At 38.7% G+C, this 26,648-nt stretch overlaps 2 protein-coding genes and 1 pseudogene across 6 annotated transcripts in view; 1 reads left to right on the top strand and 2 right to left on the bottom strand.

Annotated features, from left to right (window-relative positions):
- The first annotated feature begins 505 nt into the window (after positions 1–505).
- znf277 (zinc finger protein 277) lies at positions 506–15,720 on the top strand. 3 transcript variants are annotated; one of them, XM_008410685.3, is made up of 12 exons: positions 506–639; positions 1,358–1,574; positions 1,653–1,741; positions 2,257–2,339; positions 2,810–2,901; positions 3,377–3,487; positions 5,022–5,154; positions 5,796–5,863; positions 6,515–6,611; positions 6,743–6,785; positions 15,020–15,191; positions 15,323–15,720. In XM_008410685.3, the coding sequence occupies exons 1-12, from the start codon at positions 609–611 to the stop codon at positions 15,522–15,524; spliced, it is 1,338 nt and encodes a 445-aa protein (XP_008408907.1). In that variant the 5' UTR covers positions 506–608; the 3' UTR covers positions 15,525–15,720. The 3 variants fall into 3 exon arrangements, with proteins under 3 accessions (XP_008408907.1, XP_081463687.1, XP_081463686.1); XM_081607561.1 differs by lacking the exons at positions 15,020–15,191; positions 15,323–15,720 and adding exons at positions 11,876–12,002; positions 12,214–12,408; XM_081607560.1 differs by lacking the exon at positions 3,377–3,487.
- Positions 13,072–14,629, bottom strand: LOC145551873 (ADP-ribose glycohydrolase OARD1-like; annotated as a pseudogene). Its single transcript, XR_014087731.1, has 6 exons — positions 14,620–14,629; positions 14,357–14,544; positions 14,161–14,219; positions 13,957–14,069; positions 13,718–13,844; positions 13,072–13,080 (listed from the first exon to the last, which is right to left on the bottom strand). The product of XR_014087731.1 is annotated as an ADP-ribose glycohydrolase OARD1-like (transcript).
- A 1,354-nt stretch (positions 15,721–17,074) lies between the features above and the next one.
- spg11 (SPG11 vesicle trafficking associated, spatacsin) overlaps positions 17,075–26,648 on the bottom strand; it is a 37,838-nt gene continuing 28,264 nt past the window's right edge. Inside the window, exons 27-40 of one of the 2 annotated variants that reach the window (XM_081607548.1) lie at positions 26,175–26,282; positions 25,373–25,538; positions 24,582–24,796; positions 22,594–23,323; positions 22,368–22,513; positions 20,537–20,741; positions 20,321–20,458; positions 20,045–20,178; positions 18,749–18,868; positions 18,389–18,557; positions 18,230–18,306; positions 17,988–18,143; positions 17,562–17,713; positions 17,075–17,450 (exon numbers count right to left, since the gene is read on the bottom strand). In XM_081607548.1, the coding sequence (XP_081463674.1) occupies positions 17,264–17,450; positions 17,562–17,713; positions 17,988–18,143; positions 18,230–18,306; positions 18,389–18,557; positions 18,749–18,868; positions 20,045–20,178; positions 20,321–20,458; positions 20,537–20,741; positions 22,368–22,513; positions 22,594–23,323; positions 24,582–24,796; positions 25,373–25,538; positions 26,175–26,282 (2,703 nt within the window). In that variant the 3' untranslated portion in view covers positions 17,075–17,263. Of the gene's footprint in view, positions 17,451–17,561; positions 17,714–17,987; positions 18,144–18,229; positions 18,307–18,388; positions 18,558–18,748; positions 18,869–20,044; positions 20,179–20,320; positions 20,742–22,367; positions 22,514–22,593; positions 23,324–24,581; positions 24,797–25,372; positions 25,539–26,174; positions 26,283–26,648 lie in introns of both variants that reach the window. The other variant, XM_081607547.1, reaches the window with a different exon arrangement.

The following is a 26,648-nucleotide window of genomic DNA, read 5'->3' on the forward strand; positions in this document are numbered from 1 at the left end:
TAGACTTTTGTTTCAAAACGGCAGTGATGGATGTTTACACTACTACTAATAATAATAGATTTATTTTATAATGCCTTTTATATCTCGAGATCTCAAATGACTGGAAGTTCTAAAAATTAAAGTATTAATTAAAAATTAAAATAAAAGTCTAAGAAAGTGAACCCATTCGTACAAAGCTGATCTTGAAATTGCTGTGTGGCTCTTTACTGTGATATTGAGCTTTATTTGGCTCTTAATGCTGAACTTCGTTGCCCCTGACATGAGCTAAAGTTAAAAAATATATATTTTCAGGTACGATTTGAGTAATTTCAGTTATTCTATATATTACATTTGTTTCTTATATATATGTACACCGTAGGGGGGAATATGTTACAACACGGGAAGATAATACGGGAGCACGGCGGGAAAGAGGGGTAAAATACGGCAGTTCCCGTCCAAAAAAGAGGACTTGACAGGTATGTACGACACTCTTTGATGTTATAAATTCCCTCTGATTATCAATTGACGTCAACACTCCAGTCCGGTAGGTGGCGGTAAATGCCCTTTAAGTCGGTTTGCCAATCGCCAAAAAAACACAAAGGAAGAAATATCCCTAAGTAAAATCCGTTATGGCCGCCTGCGAGCGAACAGCAGACTATGGTATGTTAAAGTTTGACACCTGTCTGTGGCTATTCACTGAAAGAGTTGATATGTTTTAAGTATGCACAGTGTGGGGTGGTGAACGAAAGCAGCAGGAACTACATTCACTTTTCAATTCATCCTTCACTACATACAACATTAGCTTTTGATTTAAACCTTTTGACATGCAACTAATCTGTGAAAAAAGGGTTTGAATCTTTCGGAGCCCACAGCTCTATTCTACATCAAAAAGGATTTTAAGTTCAGTTTAGTTGAAACGAATTCACATTTAACTCAATTTTAAGACAAGCCCACAGATCAAATTCCTACCCGCACACAAACTCTCGGACTTGATCAAGTACAATAATACAAGGGACCAACACCAGCATGTATGCATGTTTTACGTGGAATAAAGCTTTCCATTATTATTCACACAGGGTCAGTAAACTTACTGAATAGACTTTTATGAAGTGTTTGTTCGCATTTTTTATTTTTTGCAGAACTGATCTGAAAAGTGTAAGCCGCAAAGGTTTGATTAACAATTAATTTGTCTATTGACTAATAGATAATTAGAGAAGATTTATATTAGAAAAAAGCCTTGGCTTCCTCCCACCTTTCATGTTCATAAATTTTATTTTCGTCTGTCAGATTCATTTCTTAGGTCTCTGCTCTGTTTGCTCTTATTTGTGCACTTTAGTAAGCCCTCCTTTAGATTTGTTTTTAAATGACTGTCCTTCAGGCAGGGACAGCATATTGGAGCCTTTGAGTTTTCCAGAGCTTGGAGCTGGAAGTCCCAGCACCCCCATTGTGGTGCAGCATCCCAGTGATGAGCTGCTGGTCTGTCTGTTTTGCTCTGAGTCTGTCCCGCTGCTGCAGAAAGACACCCTGCTCAGACACCTGCTGCTGGAACACAAGCTGGTCATCGCTGATATCAAGCTCATAGCCAGCCTCCCAAGGTAGAGCTCTTTGCCTTTGTATGGAGTAACAGAAATGTATGTGTGACCACACTGAGCTGTCTGAGTTCACTTTGTCAGGTACTTGGTTTACTGGAAGGGCAGGTTCCTTGAACAACCAGTCACAGATTTCTGCAGTGTCATAAAGACTAATTCCACTGGCCCAGTTGGTGAGTCCATTGGAACACAACAATTCATGACCTCCTCAAGAGGGACATCGTGACAATCTAATTAATATTTAGTGTCAAACATGGAGAAGCAGCATTCTGCTTCTGGAAGTTTGTTCAAATATGGAACAAACTTCCAGAAAACTGGAAAACAGCTGAAACATGATTTCCTTTACATCAAGTCTAGAATTCCACCTGTTTAGAGTTGCTTTAGAATCATAAACAAATGAACATTAACCAACATGTTGAATGTTAATTGATAATTTCAATGATGGCACTTGACAAAATGTAATGTCTGTTACTGGTTTTCACAACAGTTGACTGTATGATGTTTATGATGTTTAAATGTTTGCACTTTGAACTGCCCTGTTGCTGAAAAGCGCTGTACAAATAAACTTGATTGATTGATTGACAGAGAAAAGCCAGAATTCACTTTTACATTTAGGCTTTAATCAGTGTAAAAAAGGGAAGTTTGTGAACACGACTTAACTGCTGATAGCAAGTTATTTACCTTGCAGAGAAACGGGAGGATTACTTCCTACTATGTGACGTCCTCCCAGAGGACCGGATCCTTAGAGAGAGGCTCCAGCAGAAACGACTGGTGAGGATCAGCAACCCAACACTTTTTAAAAAGACAACTGGGACAGTTTTTCCAGCTACATCTTTGGAAATATGGTGTCATCAGTTTTGATGGTTCATTGTAAACAACAACAACAAAAAAAATACTACAATAAATTGTTGTTTTTGTATGTTGCAGAATATATATCAGGTAAGGGCAGGGACGGAAATTTAGTGCAGGATTGCAGCTATTGCAGATTATATTATTTATCCCCACAAATTTAGTCTAATGTAATTTCCTGCATTCCATTCCTGGATCAAAATTCCTTAAGCGCTTTAAAACAGTGTGCTGAAACAAAGTACGGCACACAGCTACAAGCTGTAAAAATGATATACCATATATGTACATACTTACTGCTGCTAATATATGATGTGTCAGAGCACATCAGAGTTCTGTCAATTTATAAAATTCTCTCTCAGATTTGCTTTCTTAAAAATAACACTTTACTTTAGGAGGAGGTCCTAGAGCAACAGCAGAAGGAGCGTGACGACTGCTACTTCCATCGTCTATGTTTATTCTGCAGTGAGGAGTGCACTGGAAACAGGTCAGAACGCACCAGGGTCAACACTAAGAGAGTGCATGTGTGATTTGTAAGGATGATAGGTTGATAGTGACGACTCCTTAAGTCCTGCAAACAAACTCCGATAGCAGGAGTTCTCCCTGCAATTGGTGGGTCGCCTGTTCGATCTCTGCTCCAACCGTCTGCCTGCTCCACCTCGCCCTCAGAAGGCTCCAACCGCCTTCTGAGGGTGATCAGAAGGGATCGATGGCTTGTTTCTGTCAGTCTGCCCCAGTGGCTACAGTCCAGTAGCTTGCCATCATAAACGTGTGAATATGTGCATGAATGGGAATGACTGCAAGTGTCTTTGAGGATCCTGAAAAACACTATACAAGTCTGATGTCATTTGATTTCATTTAAGGAAATGATTCATGTGGACAAGTTTGAACAGCTCTACTCAGCTTGAGTAAACAGACATTTAGTTATCATATTATTGATCCTTTCCATATTCTGTGTTCAGGGCATGTCTGCTGAACCACATGGCCAGAGAACACTCTTTCAGCATTGGGCTGCCAGACAACATTGTGTATTGCAATGAGTTCTTGGACACACTACAATATAAACTAGACAAGTAAGAACTGACTCTATAGCAGCTTGGTTTCTCTGAAAAACTGCTAAATAGATTTTTCAATCATCCACAGATAAGCAGTGTCAAATGGTTACAATGAGAATAACTTTGGAAATATGGTGTTTTATTTTTAATCGGACGTTGGGGGGGAGAAACCACAAGGACACCATCTGAAGCCTGGATTTCTCTGAGGGTCCTCACTGTTCACAACTAGAACTCAATATGTAGGCTTAAAACATGGTAGAAGTTGATGTAAAAAAACCAAAACAAAACTAGTTTTGTTTTTTCCCATACTGTCAGGACATTTCTCATGAGAACAGTTACACGCATACTGTCAGGACATCTCTCATGAGAACAGTTGCGCACACACACGCGTGCGTACACAGTCGTGTCTCACTATACTGTGTAAATTTGCATTGTGGACTTGCACCTTTTCTCTAAGTCTAATCTCCAGTATATGTCTAACATGAACTCAGTTCACCTCAGTATCATTAATAATAGTGGAAAGTCTGACTCAGTTGTAGAAGTCGTCTGATTTTGCTTTTTTTAATCACATTTAAATATTTCTAATCATAAAGCAAATTTTAATATCAGACATTCTGAGTAAATACAAAACTGCATTTTTCAATTAATGAGTTAATTTATTAATTTCATATGTCCTTTAAACCTAAAAACTGTTTGTGTCAACTCTCCATGGCAGCGACTTCCATCAAGTGTTTGTGATAAGTATCAATGAACCTTGGCTCACTTCTCTTTTCAGAATAGTTTAAATTCAGCCACATTGGAGACGGTTTGAGTCTAATGTGAATCATTTTTTCACATGATGATCTGAAAAAATGTGCCAAAAAAAACCCATTACAACTTTACAAATCTGTAAGAGGACATTACATGTTGTCAGCTCTGTACATTCAACTGTTAGCAAATCCTCATGTGTTTCCAACTATCTCCTGGAATATGGTTAAGCTAGGAGGATCAACAATTTCAGGTCAGACTTTATCAAAAGGCCATTGTTATGGCTTAAATAGGAACCTCCGAAGTTGTCAAACTGCCCACTATCCTGAAAGGTGACATATGGCACTCTGACAACTTCATTTAAGATTAAAGTTTTGAAATTGTCAGATTTAAACACATCTGCAAATGATTAAAGTTCTGCAGTGGCCAAATTGTGTTTCCTGACTACTTGACTGAGTTCTTTAAGTTGAAGAAAGTCAGACAGACTTGGTTGCTCAGTGTGAAGTCCTAGCTGTGCTCCTTAAACATTATAACAATGATTAAAATCAGTCATCATGTTGGTTGGATTATTTTGAAGATACAAACATAGTGTGGTTGATTTTAAACGGTTATGTTTTTAGTTTTATCTTTCTGTTGAAACATGGTATTGCATCAGTTCACAGTATTTCTGCATGCTATAAGTTATTGCTCTCATCTTTACCATTCGTATGGTTTCAGCATACTGTAGTTACTGGTTTTAAAACTGTTTCCATTTAGTTTATTTTTCCTGTTACATAAAGAAGATGTATTTTCTCTCCTCCGTAAGCCTGCAGTGTTTGTATTGTGAAAAAATCTTCCGTGACAAATCTACACTGAAGGACCATATGAGGAAGAAAGCTCACCGTCGCATCAATGCCAACAACCATGAATACGACCGCTTTTATGTGATCAACTATCTGGTAAATTGAAATAAGACTTCAGTTACAATTTTCTTGTTTCAGGATTAGAAAGTCAGAATTCTGTAGCAGTAATCGTCTTCTGTGTGAAATGAATTTTGTAGGAACACTGAAAATAAATCACACATCATTTTACTGAGCTGTCAACTCATTCACCTTGGCTGATGAGCTTTGATTATCCCCTTCTTGAGATTAGGAATGTTTTCCTACCCAGAGTTCCACAACAATCGCTGTATTACAAGTCACTAAGATGACCTGAAGCAGTTTAATATCTCTTCTTTTTCTAACTTTGTTACCTGACCCAAATATAAATGTAGAAAATTGCATGTTGTTTGAATTTTTAAAACTTTGTTCGACTTTCACTTCCACACTAAAACTGAGTGAGGAAGCAAGGTGAGGCAGCTTTGTTTCAAGAATTAAATGCATAAAAACAGGTGGTTTTATTCATGTATAAACAACGAAGGGAAGTCAAAATTTCAGAGGCCTAATCCACAAGCAATTTGTTCAAAGATAAAAGTTTGAGAAGAGTAGGTCACACTTTTATTTTTCCTTTCGTCCTTTTCCTGTATCTTGACTTTGTTCTTAACTTGAGGTGCTAATGAAGAAGTCAGTGCATTCTGCTCATTACTTGGTTCTCTTGTAAGGAACTGGGAAAAACCTGGGAGGAGGTTCAGAGTGAGGACGACCGGGAGCTGGTAGATGTTGAAGATGAGTAAGTATCTTCATCAAAATCTACATGGAGAATTTCAGGTCGGACGCCTGGGTTTTTCTAACCGCATCCAAACAGCTGGATGCCAAAAGCTAAATCAGTTTTAAACATGGAATTGAATGACACATGGACAAAATTGTTGATATCCCTCAGTGTTGTAATGTAATGCAATGCATCTATAATGTACATACAATGGAGGGTTTTGATATGGGTGATATGGGTAGTTGCCCAGGGTGTCATCAGTAAGGGGTATGACACCCAAAAACTACAAAATAAAATATATCTCATCTGTCAGTTGTCCCCTGAACAGGTTTGCTACTACTTGGTTTGCAAGTGGAGTGGAGTAAGTTTCCCTTAGTTACTGAGACTATACTAACTGCATTCTGATGCAAAAAAAATCAGATAATTGCTTCCTTGCATTGCAGAAGGATCATTGCAGATTTGTTTCCCATTAGCAAATCCGGCTCTGCACCAACATTCAGTTGAAATGTCAAAGCCACACTGCTTGCATGGCTCTCGCACTCAACAGGAATTTATAAAAGTAGACAACTTTGTCCACATGTGTGTACATCCACGTCATACAAGACCATCTCTTTTTTTTTTATGAAGGGTGTGAATTTGCTTGCTCTCTCTGACTAACATTTACGTCCACAGTGACTGGTCTGACTGGCATGCCCATCCTGTTTCTGCCGTTTGTCTCTTTTGTGACCATCAATCAGAGACAATGGATCAGATTTATATACACATGAAGGTAAAGTATGCTTATGAAAAATACAGAGATTTTAGAAAAGAAAAGAAGCAGTGTTTTCTTTTTTTCAATAGCAGGTTGTTGAACACAATTGTGATCGTGTCTCTGATTCTGTTGTCGGGTTATTTTTGTAGGACTCCCATGGTTTTGATCTTCATAACTTAAAGATGGAGCTAAGTAAGTAAAATATGTACACAGAACATTATCACCAAGCAGCAACTTTTTATTACCCTAATTATCAGCTTGATTTACAAAAGAGACTATATATACCACCTCCTGTCAAATTTTAATCGGAGTTTGATGGATTAAACGATATCAAAGCCCGCCCCCTTTAACTACCCCTCTCCCCTCCCCCTCCCCCATAGGACGTTTGTGACCTCCTGACCTTCCCCCATGGAAAGTTTGTGACCTCGTGACCTTCCCCTATGGAAACTTTGTAACCTCCCCCCATAGGACGTTTGTGACCTTGTGAACTTCCCCTATGGAAACTTTCTGACCTCTTCCCCTCCCCCAATAGGACGTTTGTGACCCTGTGACCTTCGATACCCTTCAGTCAAATTTTAATCGCAGTTTGATGGATTAATTGATATTAAACCCCTCCCCCCCACACTTCCTGTGACCGGAAATTCCCCACCCCACGAACAAAAACTTTAATCATACGCGGACCTCCTGACTTCCCTCGGTGACCATCTGCTCGTCGTTAACTCCTCCCGAACTCTTTGAATTAACCAATAGAAACGGAATCATTTACTTGTAAGTGAATAAATAAATATACTATATTATAAACCATGTTGAGTTAGATTAGGAATAATGTAACTATCTCAGGTTTTAAACAGTTTGTCTTTTTGCTGCGTGTGCATGCGTGTGTATCTGTCATTAAAGAGGGGGGCCGGGAAGTCTTGCTGCGGGTGTGCGTGCGTGTGTGTCCTCAAGCATGAGAAACCGGCAGAATACGTCAGACATTCCTTCTGACAATAGCTTACAGTGCATTATTTGATGTTGAACAACAGACTTATAGCTAGGTATGAGGAATACCTATGAAGGAAAACAACAGTGTAACTGTTTTACTGCAAATATTTAGCTTACGGTGCGTTATTTGGTGTTGTTGAACAACAGACTTATAGCATGGTAAGAGGGACTGACCTCTGTCCAGCACAGCAGAGTGTGTGTGTGTGTGTGTGTGTGTGTGTGTGTGTGTGTGTGTGTGTGTGTGTGTGTGTGCGCGTGTGTGTGTGTGTGTGTCCGTCCCTGCATAAGAGTGGGTAGAAACCTCTGAATGAAAACAACAGTTTAACTGTTTTACTGTAAATATTTAAGGTAGCACGACTAGTTAGTGCTGACTGAGTTTGTAATTTCCTTCATCCGTTCAGAAAAGTCACTTAAATTTTAAACTCTATAGATACTTTTCTGTAACACCTGCTAGTGTGATACATTTCAGTAAAAGTTCCTAATCTGTAATTGTATTTCTTAAAGATATGTGGCAAGTAGTAAACAGGCCTACATGAAGCTACTCAAATTTAACTTTTAGTTTTCTGCAATGAAAGTGAAAGACAAACTCTGACATCACTGCCTTTCCAGGATTTGTCCTCGCATCATTGTGAATTCTACTTTGCTTCAGTCTTTTTCCTGCTGTTGAATCAACACTGATCTTCTCAGTGCTTCATGCTTTCTCCAAAATAGTAAAGGTTGGTTGAAACTTATAGATTTTTTTTTCTTCAACACTTGCTAGTGTGATACATTTCAGTAAAGGTTCCTCATCTGTAAATGTATTTCTTAAGAATATGTGACAGGGACTAAACAGGCCCAGGTGAGGCTACTGCTCATATTTATCTTTCAGTTTTCCCCAAAGTTTAAAGTTTTTACACTGCACCACCACGCTCCAAGAGTTGCTCCAACATGGTAAATTGTTTTGTTACCTTTAAAATTATGTACAGCTTTTGTCTCTGACTTATACGCTGTTTGTTTTTTGACACTAATGATTCTTTCCTTCCATCTGTTATCTTACATGCTTAAGTGTGTTCACAAACAAAATATAGTACACCTGTAGTTGTTAAGGTTTCATTACTAAAAACGTATAAATGATCAATGTCAACCATCAATCTGTATTAAAATATTTAGTACAATTTCTATTTATTTAGATTTGATGTTTTGATGTGAACACTTAGATTTCTATCAATTTATTGAATGATGCTCTATGTAAATATTTATCAAACTGAATGATCATTCAGGTTTTATATAGTTTTTGCTTTCCTTTCAATGTTTGTTGCACAAACTCAAATATACTGTATGCTGGCTATCGACCAACAATTCAATCAGTGAATCTTATTTTTTTCCCTCAAGTAGCCCCTCTCACAGAGACTTACTTACATCTTTTGACACTTGGTCCTACTTATAATAACATTGACTTGCTATTGCTACACTTTACCTAAATAATAAAACATGCTCACTACACAACCAGGCTCCGAGAGTTGGTCACAATGTGGTAAATTGTTTTGTTACCTTTAAAAGTATCTACAGCTTTTGATGCTGTCTGTTCACTAATGTTCACTAACAGACAGTAACTGATAAGTAACTGTAACTGATAAGCTTATAAATGATCAATGTGAAGCATCAGTATGTGTTCAAGAAGATCATATCAGTCAGATTTCGTAAAATATGATACTGAAAGGAATCAAAATTATAGTTCACAGAAAGGTAATGTATCCTTTTTAGGGAGCTTCGACTGTATGAAAGGAATGATTGAAATATACTATGAAAATATTCTATTTGCAGAATCCTGATAATAAAACTTCAATTGTGAACTGAATAATTAGATTGCAATTAGACACAAAAGAATCGACTGTTGATTAGTAATTATACTATGGAAATAACTAGCAAAATCTGAACAAGCAAGAAACCTGACTACCTCAAGAGATTTCACTCGTAATGAACCGTCTGACTTTCTTTAGCCGACTAAATTTAATCTTACCAAATTTTTGCCAATGAGTAAACAGGTACTGAGTTTGAAGCGGGTCAGATGCCTCCAGCCGTCTGCTAAAGCTTGACCCCGGCCTTCCTCACTGTAAAATAAAACATCCTGCTTAATAAAAGAGTTCAAGTGAACATCACTTAATTCTCATCAACTTGTTGTTTGTACTCATCTTAAACAAGCGGCAGGAACTTTTGGATTTAAAAACAAAGAAGAAAAAAAGATGCTTTACAAGTTTATCTATTTAAGTTGAGTCTGCAACAACTAGAATAAAATAAAAAGTGGTGAGAATTTTGAGTGGTAAATGTTTAACATTTTAACATACACAGACATTACTCCATTTCTACTCAAGCAAACCAAAAGGTTTTGAACAGTACCACTATGTCAAGTAATGACATGTAGTAAATATATTGCTGCTGCTGTAAGCAGAAAGTAAAATAAATTTTGCATTGAATAATATTTTGGATGAGTTTCCAAAATCACACAATGTAACTACACTTGTCTTTTACATGTTGCATTAATTGAATCTTTTGAGACAATTGGTTTGCATAAAACTACAACCTATTTTCCTGCTCCACATACTTGGCTAGCAATTTGCCATTTAGCTTCCCAGTCTGAACTTCTGGACAATGTCTTGATTCAATCAAATCTTCTATCCTGTATCTCCTGTACTCTGATATTCTGCAGAATTCATTCTGTGAAAGCTTTGCTTGCTGGTCTTCTTCATGCTTTGAATGCAGTATCTGGTTTCTCTTACTTTAAACCGCCAAACTTGCACCTGATTGGCATGTTAGCCTTTCGATTCCCTCCCAGTGAGGCGGTGCTTCACAAAGCAAGCTGTTTGTCAAACTGTTGATCTCCCTCAGAAGACATGGTGACTGAGTTTTAGACACTAGTAGACAGCTCATCCAGCTTTTTACTAAGCGGCAGTCCTAAAAGTATATATATCTTTAAACTATGAATAAATACGTACAATTTTATAATTATTCGATCCAGCGGTTATAGAAGTTTGATAATGCAATTCAGGGATTGTTGTTTCTTAATGTCAGTGTTTCTGCTACTGGAGTGAGACAGTGAGAAGACAAGGAATAGGGTTAGAAGAGGATTTAGAAATACAAAGATGATAGTTGTATTTACTGGGAGAAAGACTATGACTAGTTATCAGGACAGAATGAGACCCGTAAAACTGTGGGGTCCATGCAGTTATCTGCAGTCATCTGCTCCAACAATTTATTACCCTTTAGGAAATGTTTGGACACAAGGAGCAGGAACATCACAACATCCAATGTATTTTTCATCCTTATATAAGTGATTTAAAACTATTTTTAATTTTTGATACCATACGACAGAAAGCAAAGTTGTGCATGAATGTAAAAGTCAATTATTTTCTTCACTGATAGAAAAGTGAAATGTGTTTATTATGAGTAGGATTAACTGAGCTGAAGGAAAACAAAGGAGAAATAAATATTCATTGATACAGAACCGAATCAGGAAATATGAACTTATGAAACTATTGAGACCTTCAAGAATCTTATGTTGTGTAAGATATTTAAGAAAATAATACTGAAACCGCACTCATGAATTTCTTTATTTGACTGTTATCTAAAATATGGTACTTTTTTATGTTGAACACCAGACATCTCACTTAGTTCCACGACTGCAGTGGATTTTATAGTCAATGTTTAAAGCAGCACTGACTCTGAAGCGATGGAGGAAATTTACGTCAACATGGAACCCGTTAGACAAACTGCATCTAATCACACAGGTAAGAAAAACATTACAGATAAATCTAGTATGAACTGCATTACATTTTGCTAAGGTTCAGGTTTTTCTTAAGGTTCAAGCAGCTCCAAAGAGAGGCTCTGCCTCACTGTGGCTTTGGGAATCCTGAATGTTTTACTTTTGGCCGAACTCATCGTCATCAGTGTACGCAGTGAATCTTGTTCTAGTCATCTTTTAAGGATGAGTAAATTTTAAGAGTAAATTTTGTTTCTGTAATAAAAAATATCATCAGCTCTTCTGAAATCAAACTGACCAAATAGCAAGGGTTTGAAAGGCATAAAGCTTGGTGACTCAAAGTGTTTCAGAGGTGAATCATTACACTGTGTTACATGAGTTTGATTTATTTTCAGCAACGGATGCATTTTCAGCCATTTATGTCTTTAATATCTCCTCTTTTCACACTATCTACCCAACGATTTATTGTTTAGTGTTACCTCAGTTTAAATTCTACAACCATAACCAAAATCATGAAACTATTTTATAAGTCTTAAGTGAAAATACTTCTATTTTTTTCCAGCTCATGACATGACAGCAGATTTTTCTGACATTAGTAACTTTCTGACTGAGCAGAACAGCGACGGCAAGTTTCCCTCCACGAACGCTAACTTCACTGAAACGACTCCACGAGCTGAAGACACTTTAAGGTTTGTCAAAACTTTGATAAAATGTGGATCTCATTAACATGTCTAGAACCTTTTCCCCTCTGAATTGTAGAGTATAACTAATAACTTTCCTTTTGTGGCTAAATGAATGTAATGTAAATGAATAACTTTTAATTTATTAAGTACTGTATCATTTGTGTGTTCTAAAAACAACAATGTAAAAGAAACAAAACTTTGTTTTTTTTTCTTACAGAACGGACAAACATCAGTTGTTCCTGTTAATTCAGGAGCTGCAGAAGAAGAGAAGAGCAGATCCAGTAGAGATTAATGATTAGGATTTGTGTTCAGTGTGATATTATTTACCGACTATCATGTAGCTTATTAGCATGGTGTTACATAAAACCTAAAGATAAAATGTACACTTGTGACTTATAAAGTAACAATTTCACCGGTTGCTCTCTGTGTTTTTCTTTCTTGTTCAAACTCTGACATGTTAAACAAAAGTTGGAGGATGGTTGTGGGGAGGATCGGTTCAGCATGAGGCGTTCTGATTGCGTCTTAATGTGACTTTTACTACGAGACTTTATGGAACTCCAGTTGTGTCCATTAATAAAGATACAAAAAAAAGAAGGCAGCAAATGTTCATGTTGGTTCCACAGGGTTCCCCTGAAAATATAGATCAAATCAGACTTTACAGGGTAAAAGTAATTTGAACAGGGGGGAAGCATATAAACAAGTCAAGTCAATGACATGATACAATCTGCATTTTTAACTCGGATAACGTAACTTTTTTTTTACTGACTTGATACATTTAAATTGCTGCACTGTTAAGTAGAATGGAAATGACTTTTTTGTAAATTGTCTCGAGATTACCTATTGTAAATTAGTGTGATATAAATCAACTGAATTGTTTTAAGAAATGTTTCAATTTGCCCAACGGACTGGACCGTTGGTATGGACATACCATAGCCTGGAGTCTGAGCAGGTAAAGGTCACCTCTTGCGATAAGAAGCTGTTGTCAGAAAGCGTGATGTTAAGTTACACTTACGAAGCAATTTTCTAAGACGCTAGTCATAATATCCTGTTCAACATAATTCTCAGTAAACAGAGTCTAAAAAGTCTAAAAACGAGCATAAGAATCACCATAAAGTCATGAGAAGAAATCCTTGTGAAAACATTCTTGCTCCTGAATCTGGCTCAGGAAAATAAAGCTAGATGAGCAGACTCTTCCACAAATTAAATTTACAGATTCACAAGATTTTAATAAATAAAAAAAATTATGCATCACTAATGTATTTCATCTGCCTCATGTTCTTTGTTGGATAATTTTTGTAGCTTGATGTACTAGTAGTAGTAATATCATGTAGTGCCATAGTGAGAGAGAGCAACATCAATGTCTGCATTAAGTTTTGCATTTGAATCAATGGCAGGAAACTGAGTTGTCATTGTGGAACTTTTACTCCATAGATAAAAGTGCTACAGAAGGTTCTATATTTAGAACCTTGTAAATACACAATGCTGTATTTACCCCCATTTTCCACCCTCATTTGCTTATTTTACATCAATGGGATGTTAAAAGTCTTGTATCTAAACATCTTATGGGGAGGTTTTTATAATTTCCTTAGTTATTGTTTCTTTAAAACTGTTTAAGGAGCGTTGATTTCATTCAGAATACAAAAGATTATAAAGGAATATAAGCTAAAGAAAAAAGAAAAAAAACAACAAAAAAAACAATGGAAATGTACTAGATGGCATACATCCTGCAGCTTTAACCCAACACAGGGCAGGCTGTACACTGTGATGGAGATATTTGTCTCTTTAAAGACCTGTTCCAGGATCTTTGACACTTTTGACCACTGCAGCTGGTCCAGGCCGCAACCAATTCTGAGGGGTAGACACAAGAAATAATTGTTACAAGACTAACAATTATTTCCAATATAGAAGAAGATTTAAGGATATTTACTATAGTTATGTATCCATAGTAGTTCCTACAAACCGGGGTATTGATATCCTATTGACACCATTTTGTAAGCAGTGAGACTTCATGTCTTCCAGACTCTGTCTCAGGATGACATACGTGGGTTTTTGGCTGGCTTTTTTCTTTGTGATCTGAGACACATAATAGGAAAGATACATTTACCAGATTGAATAATGAACCAACTTTGGTCTTATGCAGTATAATTGACCGTGGTATATTTACCAGGTAGTAGATGAAACGTTGATCATGTGGCTGGACAGCACACTGTCCTGGCAGCTTCTCTATTAGGACATGCGTAAAAAATACAAAACAAAATATGATTTAGCACTTGCTGTTGAAATCAGACATTTGAACAAACTGCATAAACATGAAACATTTTTTTTACCAAACAAAGACTTTTGTAACTTGTCTGACTCACTCTGCTCCTTTAACTCCTCGACTCATCCAAACTTCTTCTTGAACATCACCGCTATGCCTGCTCCCATGCGAGTCTTCACTGATGCAAGGATTCATCCCGAGGGCAGGAGAACAAATCTCCAGTGATATAGTTCAATGTCCAGCTGGTTGATCGATAGAGTTTCTCAGTTTTGCACATGTTGATACTTTCTTCAAGCAGACTTGGAGAAAACTATAACACTAAAGTACCAAGTTGGTAACAGTGCTACTACAACCTTGCTTAACTCCTCTCCATCTACCCCAACACTTGGTTGTGTCACTCTGTACCTTAAAGCACCACCCACTTTAGCTGAATTTTTATTTTTTTTTTCAAATTGTAATTTTCCAAATTAGCTTTTTTTACATGTCTACTGAGACATATTCAAATTACGTCTATAGGGGACATGGACATAAAGTCCAGACTTTCGGTTTTCACTGGAGGGTATGAAGTGGATGAAGGCTGTTTAATTTCAGCTCCTTAAAATTTTGTGTTTTCCAAAAACCAATAATTGTTTGTTTGTATGATAATAAGAGTCTTCAGTTTAGTTTTAAACTAGAGATTCTTTAAAAAGCCGGACAGTTTAGTCAATTACTAAATATGACTAGTGTCATTTTTTTCATCTTGTCTTGATGTCTTCTCCGTCAGATCTCAACTTCTACCAGCAGGTGAAGCTGGTCAACTTTATCCGGCGGCAAATCCACCAGAGCCGTTGCTATGGCTGCCAGAAGAAGTTTGATTCCAGAGCAGACATGATGGACCACATCTCTGAAGGGCATGTAATGAAACTGCCAGAGATGTCCACCTGGGACCAACCACAGTAAGTCCTACCAAGAACATGATGCTTCATGATGCTTTGTATTGAATCTGAGTAATCCCATCTTTAAGATAACATACTTTAAAGTTTGGTTCAAACTCAGCTAAACTCTCTTCTGAATCTCTGATCTCCAGATATTATTTCCCAACATATGAGAATGATGCCTTCCTGTGTACACTGTCTGACAGCAATGACGATGAAGACAATGAGCCATGTCACAATGAGGACATACCTGTAATTGCAGAGGACATATCTGACTTGAGGGTTCTGAAACAGAACAGCGTCCTCAACCAACTCCTGAAGAACAGAGGCTGTTTCAGAAAAGACGATGCATAGACTTGTGGGTTTTTTTGGGGCTTTTTTTCTGAAGTGTCTATTTTGGATAAACTTATGCTCGAGCTCATTATGATACCTGGACAAATGACAACATAATTATTTTCTATCAAGACTGATTTTTCATCAGTAACATACTGTATGGTTTGCTCAGTACTGCTTTGATATCCATTAAAATGTGTGCACAAGCACCACATTCTTTCAGTGAAGTAGAAAATATTGACTGCATAAATGTATCAGGGTTACAGTTGTTCACTACTCCAAGACAAATGTCCTCATTTTATTTGAATGTCCACATTTCATATAATTGAAGTAGAATTCACATGGAAAATGAAGGACCAACGGGCTCAAAATAAGTCACAGCAGGTCTAGCAGAGCATACGGCATCCTGCACTGACCCCCTCCTGGTGGAAAAACTGAATCTCTTTTTTTCTTTTTGCAAGAGTTGAAGTGGGATGGTCACACACTTCCACAAAACACTGCCAGTCTCACAGTCCTCCAGCTCTTACTCTTCAGGTACACCAAGTACGTCGGATACTCAAGAGTACGCCCAAAAACGTCACCTGGACCAGAAGAAGTACTTGGGAAAGTGGTGAAAGCCTGTGCTTACCAGCCAAGTATAAAGCAGCCGGGATGAGAATCAGTACCTCCTAATCCGAGACCACGGTCTTGTCCTGCCCCAAGTGGAGGAGTTCAAGTATCTAGAAATCTTGTTCACAAATGAGGGAAAAATGGAACAAGAAATTGACAGGCGGATTGGTGCAGCATCTGCAGTGAAGTAGACACTCTACCAGTCGGTTGTGTTAAAGAGAGCTGAGTCAAAAAGCAAAGCTCTTGATTTACTGGTTGATCTACGTTCCTACCCTCATCTATGGTCATGAGCTTTGGGTCATGACAGAAAGAACGAGGTCACGGATAAAAGCGGCCAAAATGGGCTTTCTCCATAGGGTGTCTAGACTCTCTCTTAGAGATAGGGTGATGGTTCATTAGTGTTCTGAGACACTAATGATGGTGGTACAAAAGTGAGCCTTTGTATACATTTAGAATTTTTTTTTTTCTTTCCATATTTAAGGTTTCACTATATCTTCCTAACAGTATAATGAGACAGGTAATCTATGATGAACCAGAGAAGCTTGATTTTTTTTTTTCCTCAAAGTGGTCCTACTGCCATTTGCAGAATTCAAACACACCTCTCCGTCAAAAACAACCAAAGCTAGGACTGTCTTAGCAATGTCAACACTTGCGTACACACTGCTGTGACATGATGATGAAGGCCTATCAGAATATCCTACATTAGAAAATGAACATAATTTAACCTTAGACTTAAAATTTTTAAAAGCACTTTTTCATCTTAGTGTTTGCATTTTTTCCACAATCTTTCACTGACATATGTGTATTATTTGATAACCATGATACAGACCATACTACTGTATTTTGTTTATTAGGTGCCACAACTCAGTGAGTAATCGTAAAAACTATAGTCATTTTGCGATCATTTTCGCAAACTTAACAGAATTTGCTGCTGATCATAGTAACAAAGACAGAAACTGAAATCCTGACAAATGATCCATTGTTTAATGTTAATATATCACTTGGCTTAAAAAATTCAGTAATTTTAATGGTTTTCATAAAACTATATTTTGTACACAATTGCTGTACACCAAAATCATTTTATTGGGTATTTATATTTACAGACCACTGACTGTAGACTGGACTGTCCTAACGGACATGACACTGCTCAGTCAGATAAATGCTTTACTGGCAAGTCTGTCATTCATGTAGCTGGAGGTCTTGTTGTCTTGCAGCAGTGTTTTGGTGACATCATAGAGATTCTGCTGGTAGGCCAGTCTGTAACGGGTGTACACATCATCACAGTGGTTGAGCAGACGCTTCACATTGGAACAGACGCTACTGGGGATGCCGTCCAGCCTGGAATGACACACAGAACAACCTTCAGAGTTATAGAAGACATAATGTCAAAAACCATTCTTAGACATGTATTTTGGCAAAGGCTGGGGAAGAAAATCCACTATGACTTACTTTCTGAAAATGTCTTCAAATAGGGCAGAGGTGAGAGGACGGTGGCATTTCAGCTCCTCAAGGTAAGCAAAGTGTCCCTTCAGAGCCACTTTCTGATACAAAATCTCAGCCCAGTCTGGACTGTAGCTATACGCTTCTGCGACAACAAACACCTGAGACACAGGAAGCAGAATAAGAGCCCCCAAGGGCCAAAACTTACAATTGCCTACATTAGATGCCTACATTTACTCTCACACAAACACAACCAAACCCTCTCATAAACACTATGATCACAATGTTTCACACAAACGCCATCAAACTCTCTCACATATAGAATCAAGCTCTTTTACATATCAGTTAGACCATGCTTTCAGAGCTACCTGTTTTATTGGAATTTAAGAAGGCACGGCTGAAAGCAGATTTAGAGAGCAGAGGGATGCTGCACACCTGGTAGCACTGTGGCAGAGCCATGATGGCACTGTGCATCTCTGCAGGCTTTAGGTTTATGATGCGTAGGTTGGATCCCTGGTTCAACAAGTGGAGCTGAAGAGTGATCAGTTTGGCTGCACGTACACAACGACCAGCCTGATGTACACAGGAGTCCTGGTAGGGACACACAACCACAAACAATGACAACTGATCAGGAACCATAAAGTTATTCCTAAGTGTAGAAAAGGAAGTGGAAGTACCTTGGAGAAACTTTCTGCAGCATCCTTTAGCAGACCCAACACCTTGACCAATGAGTTCTTAAGATCAGGAGTCACAACTGTATAACAAATTTAACAAGAGTGAAACTTATTCTGTAATCACAGCAGGTAATTTGTAACGTTTGATTTTGCTCTGCTCACCCCAGTCCTGAGATTCAATCATCTTCAGCTGTGTCCTGGCAGCTATTTCATGGTTTTCTCCAATTTCCCTTCTCATGCTGAAACACAGCGCCACCATGTTGTGCTTCTCACTGTCAGCAGGGAGGCAGCGTTTGATGTAATCCAGCAGAGAAGTCTTCAAACTTGAGCTCTGCAAAAAAGAAGGAAATAAATTGGGGCTGGGAGGCTGATATGTTGGGGAAGAACAAGCTCTGGCTGCTCATAGAATTATAAACGGGACTTAAAACCTCTAAATTAAAGTGGCTAATTCAAAAAAGTTTAAATATTTCATTGTATGCATTTAATGAAATTTTTGTGTGTGTGTGCATGTGTGTGTCAAACCTGTCCTATGTCTTTGTCCACCTTCTTTCTCAGTAGCATCTCAAAACAATGGTTCTGATGAAGCAAATCGAAGATGTACGTCATCTCATTGTACCTGCCAATACCCGTCAGGAGACGCACCTGAACACACACAAATATATTACACACATAAAAAAACACCAACCTGATGAAGTTACCGTCCATTTCAGTTGTTTTTCACAGAAACAGTGAGCAGCTCAGTGGGATTTAGCAGTACTTCTTCAACCTTAGCTTGACTCAAGAGAAGGTTCTAGAGTTGTGTTCAAATCAAGAGAATTACAGACTGTTATACAACAGAAGGTTGTCAGAGGCTAGAATTACTGTAATATTTTGCCTGGCTGTGGGCAGGCAGAATATCCTGCCTGCCCACAAGCCTTCACCATCAACAACTCTAAAGAAATTTGGATGAGTTACAACATATTTAATTCATCCAAAATAATTTATCCAGTCAAACAAAGCCACATATCTTTGTCATAAAAAAATATGTTGATGCCACAAAGATTTTTGGCTGATCACCACCAAAGTAGACAAAGCCCTCTGCATTTTATTTTGGTTATAAAGTTAGTATCTCACTCTGAACACCAGTGTTTTACTACACAAACACAATCTGACCACCTGCTGCTAGTCTCAACTTCACCTCAAGCTTCCAGCCCCAGAACAATACGAACATAACCAAAATAAGAAGAAACAAGCAAACACAAGAATAAGTCATCAGCTACAGAGACACCTCCAAGTCACACACTCAACAGGTCTCAACTCTGGAAAATACTTTATCCATCCATCCATCCATCCATCCATCCATCCATTTTCTTTCACCCTTGTCCCTCAGTGGGGTCGGGAGGGTTGCTGGTGCCCATCTCCAGCTAACGTTCCGGGCGAGAGGCGGGGTACACCCTGGACAGGTCGCCAGTCTGTCGCAGGGCAACACAGAGACACACAGGACACACAACCATGCACACACACACTCACACCTACAGGGCAATTTAGACAGACCAATTTACCTGACAGTCATGTTTTTGGACTGTGGGAGGAAACCGGAGTACCCGGAGAAAACCCACGCATGCACAGGGAGAAATGCAGAAAGACCAGGGCCGGGAATCGAACCCAGAACCTTCTTGCTGCAAGGCAACAGCTCTACCAACTGCGCCACTGTGCATTTACTTTAAAAAAATTAAAGTAAAAATACTTTAATTTTTTATAAAACCCTCATTGTGAGAAGGAGATCTAAGGTATAAGTGAAAGAATAATTTAGTTTGCAGTTGAACACTGAGGGCTCACCAGCAAGCTGTAGTGCTCTCCTGGAGCCAGGTAGGTGTGGCTGAGATGACGAGCAGCTTGGAGAACTCGAACAATTCCCTCCATGTTACAAGTGAGACTGAAACAGCTGTGAGCCACAATCAGCAGCTCCACAACTAAACAGGACAAGCAAGGAGGACAGGCAAAAAGGTGGTTTACTGAGTCATGTGGAGTGATACATACAAATAAGGCCATTTCAATTAAACTACATGATATCTACTAGTTGAGTTCAGTTATGTTTGTAGGATTTTTCCATACTACAGTTCAGGTCCCTCAGTGGAACAGAGTTAAGGTTTTCCAGCAGTTTGAGGCCCACTATGTTTGGATCTTCACACAGTCTGATCAGTTGTATCAGTGACTCCTGCCCCTCTGATGGTCTGAAAATCAGCCTTTCTCCTGGTTGAAACATGCACAGAATAAACTGAGAAAATGGCAAAGGGACAAATAATATTTGATGTACGGCTCTGCTCTCACCAGACTGCAGCTCCTGGGTTGTTGCTAACAAGCCTTGAACCACTGCGTTGGAGACCAGCTCAGCCACACTGTCAGCACTAAGACCCTGAGTTTTGATGAAGGTCTTGGCCATCCTGAATCGATCTGGTTGCATCAACAGCAGCAGCTTCTCTAACACAGAATGAGGCTCTTCTCTGCTGATATGACTGAAGAGGCACTGCAGTTCCTAAGGAAGCAACCAGAAAAAAAAAAAAAACGTATTGAACAAAACCAAAAACACTGCTCTGTTTTGCACTTAAAGTCATGACATACAGTACTGATGTATAACATGAAGCACAAAAGATGTAAGGTTCAGAAGTCTTTTTTTAAGGTAGATTTATGCAAAACCCACTCAGCACAAGTCTACTTTGGAAATTCCACTTTTGCAAAAATGAAAGGTTAATCTTGTAAATATGTTCATTGCATGCCTTAATTTATGAATCTGTGTTAAATCTTCAAAAGACCACAATCTCTAGGAGACATGTTCCATATTCTACACTGGACACAATGGAAGCTGGAACACACAAATGAGTTTTTGTTGGGTTTCATGTATCAGATCACATGGAGTACGCTCCTTTAAGTTTACAGTCCTTACAGTTTTTCTTAGTCACATTTGGTGCTTTTCTCAGAACAGAATTGAAATTTTCAAAACTACTTGTTCAATCTTCAAGTAGTAATCAGGTGTTACTTGTGCACAACAAAAAAAGCAATTTATTTCTTCCAACTAGTTGCAAATGCTTTTGTGCATCCAAGCAATTATGTACAATTCTCTGCTTTTCCCTACATGTCCTATTGCTTTTGATATGATGGTCATTATGTATTATATGAATTGTCTCAACCTCCACAACATTTAAGCATAATTTCATCGCTTAAATGTTAACATGCAAAATGCTCGAACAGGTTATCACAATATGTCAAGCATTATTCTATACATTTCCTCCTGTACTTTATCTTGCTGTCGCTAGTTTTTACTGAGCTGCTTCCAGATATTCTTCATTAATTCCCTGTCTCCCTTTATTCTTGCTTAAAATGATGATGGAGGATGATTTTTATTTGCTAGCACCTTTCAAGACACCCAAGAGCACTTTACAATAAAAAAAACCAATACAAGTGTACACTAAAAATGAGAACAAATGTAGAAGAAAAATAAATAAATGAAAGATTACAATGATAAGGCCAACTTGAACAGATGTATTTTGAGTTGTGACTTGAAAGTATGAAGTTAGTCATCAAGGGTTAGTCATTAGGGAAGCTGTTCTGGTAGGGGTGGTTGTTGTCCACACAGTTTTATACAGTTAGACACAGTCATGAAACTGTCATCCTCTCAATGTGGCTGCCACGAAGCATTCCAGTCAGTAACCTCAAAACAACCTTGCAGGGCTCCCCCAGCTTCCGGTGACCATCTTCTCACAGTTCTTTTTGTTAGAATTGTTTTTATGAAAATCACAAGATTTCCAAGAGCCTTGATTGATCAGTTCCATTTTTTAATCAGAGTTTGGAGCTAGTAAGTAAATTCCAGGAATATACATGTATAGCAGCAAGACGGAGGAATAAACAAATAAGTTGTGGAGAAAAGTGCTGACCAGCTGTTGAAAGGTGATGGCAAATGGTCTGTACTTGTACAGAACTTTATATAATCCAGAGGACGCCAAACACAACATTCAGTCGTTCACTTATTCACACTCTGATCATGGTAAGGTACATTGTACCACAGCTGCTTTGAGGCAGTTTGACAGAAGCAGAAATTACCAAAAAAGAAAATTCTACAGCAATATAGAAATGTGCAAGTTTGTACTGATGAAAGGGTGCAGACCTTGGAGAGCTGGTAGAGACTGAGGACTTGCTTGCAGTAGCTGCTCCCATGGTGACACTGATCCACCAGTTTCTGGATCTGAACAGTGACTGCATCTTCATGGAGAGGCACCATCACAAATGAGGACAGACTGCTGAGTGAGGGGGCTGGATGGGCAAGAGAAGAAAATTACAGAAAGGACCAACGAGGGAAAGAATTTTAGGGAAGATGTTAAAGAAGAACATACACTGGGTTAGAGCCTTTGTTTCTGTGGGTTCTGAGGTCTGCCCTTGTGGTTCTGGTACAAAGAATCCACATGCCAGAGCATGGCAGCACAGGACCAACCATACATCTGGATTGTGCATATTGAAATAGCGGCAAACACGACTGGCTTCATGTATACTACCCTTATCTAGTAACTGGTCAATAAGTATTGCCAAAACTCTTCTCTCTTCAGAACTTAAATCTGATTCTGTATCCAACTCCTCAGGCTTTTCTGGGAATCCCTCCAGATTCAGGTACTTCTCCATATTCAGATCTGCGATGTTAGAGAACGAAAACTCCTTCATGAACATCTCATATTCGTTGGTTTCAGGTGTGATTGCTGGTGGCAGCAGGTTAAACATGCTCTTTTCCTCTATTGTAGTTGTGAGAACATGCTTCTGGACCTGACAGAGCCACAGCTTTTTCTCCAGTCTCTGTAGCTCATCCACAGGAACAGGGGTTAGCAAAGAAAGCCAGTGAGCTGTGAGCTGGAGCAGCAAGCAGCACTCCTGGATGTCCAGAACATTTGTCTGAGCCTGGTCACCATCAGGGTCGGCGGCGGCCTCAGACTGAGATAAAAAGAACTGCGCGGCTGACTCTGGGTCAGTGCTGTCAGCTTTCAGTTGCCTGTGGCACTTCTTCCAGAAGGCCACTCGGGTCTCCAAATGTCTCCACCGCCACTTGCTCTTGTGGAAGTTTACTTCCTGAAGCAGCTGCAGGGAAGGCAGATATAGAACACAATGCATTTAGCTTTTTTATCACTAACAAGTTCATCCATCCTCAAGTTATATTGTCAAAACTCTAAATACAGAATTCCCAAAAGAAAGCTACAGGGTATGAATAACTGCCAGAATATTCTAGTCGCAGTTAAAGGGTCTCAGAATTTTAGTTTTTATTTTAGAGCAGACACTCAATGTTGTGTAAAATTGGGTGGACTTGCCCTTTAGCAATTTACCGAATCGGAAGCAACAAACAGAAGCTAACTTTAGCTTCATATACAAAACAAAGTAAGTGTATAAGGCTTTATGTGTGAAGGTATCACACATAACATGTCATAGAAATTAATTCTATGATGCTTTGGACATAAACGAGTCTCTACAGATTGTGATGTGATTTGGTCTGGAGCATTCTGTTTGTTGAGTTTGTAGTTTTGTTATTTCCCCCTTGGTCCATTTTCTTGTGATTGCAGTGTTTTGCCATTGATGCCTTTTTTTGTTTGCATTAATTTTGTTGACTGAAAGTTTTTAATTCCATTTTCTGTTATTGCAGCATTTTTTGTTGTTGTTGTTGTTTGCAGCGCTTTGCTGTTGCATTTGCTTTTTGTTTTTACGTGTTGGTAGATCGTCTTGCCTTTTACTGCATGTTTGCAGTTTTAGAACAAAGCTATCTTAAGGGAAGCAATTGTAAAATCTGGAACATTTTTAACCCACTGGAGGTGAGAATGGATGATGTTCAAAGGATTTCTTTGATTATTTAGTAAGTACATCTTTTTATTTAATAACACGCTACAGACATGTGCTGTAGCGTAAAACAAAGTTGCATGTGAGCATGAAAACGTTCTCCTGGATAAGTTACCGGACAGAAAAGGTATTAGAAGAAGAGACTGGGAAAAATTAGATAGGAAGTTTTCTATTGAGTAGAATAGGAAGCTGTCCTTGTGCGGAGGAGAAGCAACATGATATCTGAAAGCCAAAAAATTTATTTTATTATGTAGACAAGGGTGTAGACAAGGATCAGTTTGCACAAACTAGGTGTAGAGTTACTAAAAGAAATGTGCAATTTGTATTAAGAGTCTGGTAGAGATAGCTCACAGTGTAAAGTGTTCTGCAATGTCTTTAGTATTAATAACCATAAGTAGTAACTGTCTGACTTTTCTCTCTGGGTCCAATTTTAGTCCATTCTTCCTTCATTTTAAACATAACTCTAGAAACTAAAACAAGGCTAAACCTTGTGTGACCTGATGGTTCAGACCTGGCTCATGAGGAGGCGGTGGACAGGCAGACCAGCCAGTACTGCCACCTGTCTGGCCTGGTTGTAGTGTCCTCCAGTTTGCAAAGCATCCACTATCAGCTGAAACTCCTCCTGCTGGACAGAGGGGGAAATGCACTGCAGCAGGCTCTGGGACAGAGTCACACCTGATCCTTGTAGTAACTGACTCAGCTGGCTCAACTTCCTGAAGTCTGGACCTGGAGACAAACAGGAGTTACATGCACACACACGCATACACGCACACACACACATAGAAATACATAGAAATATACACAAGGGGTATATTCAGAAGATATTATCTTTTTCAAAGTCTTGTTCATCAGTATTTTCAGAGCAGGATACCCAAGCCTGGGTATCCTTAGCTTCCAAAAGTATATGAGCAGACTGAGCTGTGCAACCTAGGATAATTCTAAATCTATAAATTTCAGAGACTCAATTCACCAAGAGACAAAACACAGTAATTACATATAGACTGATGTTTATGAGCCTTCATTTTTGTTAATTATGATTATTCTCAATAAAAATCATACTCTCCTAGCATGAAAACATGATATTCAAGCTCTCTGGAACATTGTTGAACAAAGAAGCAGTTTGATGATGTGACAGAGATGAAGCAAAAACAGAAGAAATCTGGTGCCAGCTTTTTTTCATACAAGCCCTGGGCATATATGATAAAAAAAAAACAAATTAAAACAAAATTTTCTGAGCTGATCCTGTCAGTAAGAGATGTATGTTGTGATCACTATGTGAGGCAGCAGCCCTGAACATCTCACCATTGGATTTGAGAAGTTTGTCAACGTCAGCCAGGAGCTGCAGCAGCTGGTGAAGGTCGTACTGGGAGGAGCAGCGCAGCAGCATGGTGAGGAGCAGCACTGAGGCTTGGCTCTCCACCCACTGCAGAGAAAGGCTGCCTGCAGCCTCTGGACCACAGTTTCTGAGCTACTCCAAAGGAAACAGATCAGTGTCAGTCTCTCCTTCTTTTAGCTAATTTCACTGTCAGCTCAATCACATTTCTTAGCCCACCATCTGCTCCCTTTGCTCTCTCCTTGCTACCACAGTAATGTTCTACAGTGTATAAACACGTCATAAAGAGATGCTGACCCATTTAAAAAATCCCCAAAACATGATAGATGCAAGAACTGTATGTGCAACTAAGCTCATCATATACCGAGATCCAACTATAATCTTTAAAACTCATGGATAGCAATTGTTGTGTGGTATTTAACCTTCAGTATTTATCAAAAATTCCAATCTACTTGAAATTCACATAAAGACAAAGCCATTTCAAAATACCCCATGAAATAAAGGCATCATTTTATTACCTTGGCAGAGAAATAAAAACACAGGAAGAACAGACTGCTTTTCCCACCCTGTTCATTTGGTTCTGATATGACCCACAGTTCAAGTCATTGTCTGCAGTGGTCACTCTTAAAGACATTTATTATTATAAAGCTACATCCAATAACATATTGTTCCGAGCAGAAAGAGAAAGATTTTTAAAACTGTTTAAACTGTATTACTGGAAAGAATTTCTTTCTTACATTGCATTAAAATGTAGTCAACAGTCCGACTTACAGCAATAAGTGTCCTCTGAAAGTCCAACAACTTTGTCTTGGCCTCAGTGAATTTTCTATAATCGCAACACAACTCGAACATTCTCAGCACCAACACCAGGGGACAATCCTGAGGGAAAAAAAGTGTTTGTTATTGGTAGTTGTAAATGCCCGTTCCATGTTTTATGTCCTGATTGTAGGTTGTTACCTATAGTACCCAGTAAGGGCGCTGTAGTTTGGTTCATGTTGAGTTAGTGCCTTCATTTAAACAGTAAAATAAGATGAAGTGTTGCTAGCCTCCTGTCAGTCAGCACTTTGGGCTGAAATATCCCAGGGACAAGAGGAAGAGGAGGATATTATTCATCTTAATGACTCTGGACTGTAGCACTCTTAAGAGGAGGCTAAAGGCAGCACGGACTTTACCGCCATAAACTTTGCAGCCCTTGGACAGCGGAGCGAGGTACATTGTTTAGAGCTCTATAAGTTTAAGTTAGCG

This window comes from Poecilia reticulata, chromosome 6 (genome assembly GCF_904066995.2).
Source record: "Poecilia reticulata chromosome 6, P_reticulata-male-v2, whole genome shotgun sequence".
NCBI classification, from domain to species: Eukaryota; Metazoa; Chordata; class Actinopteri; order Cyprinodontiformes; family Poeciliidae; genus Poecilia; species Poecilia reticulata.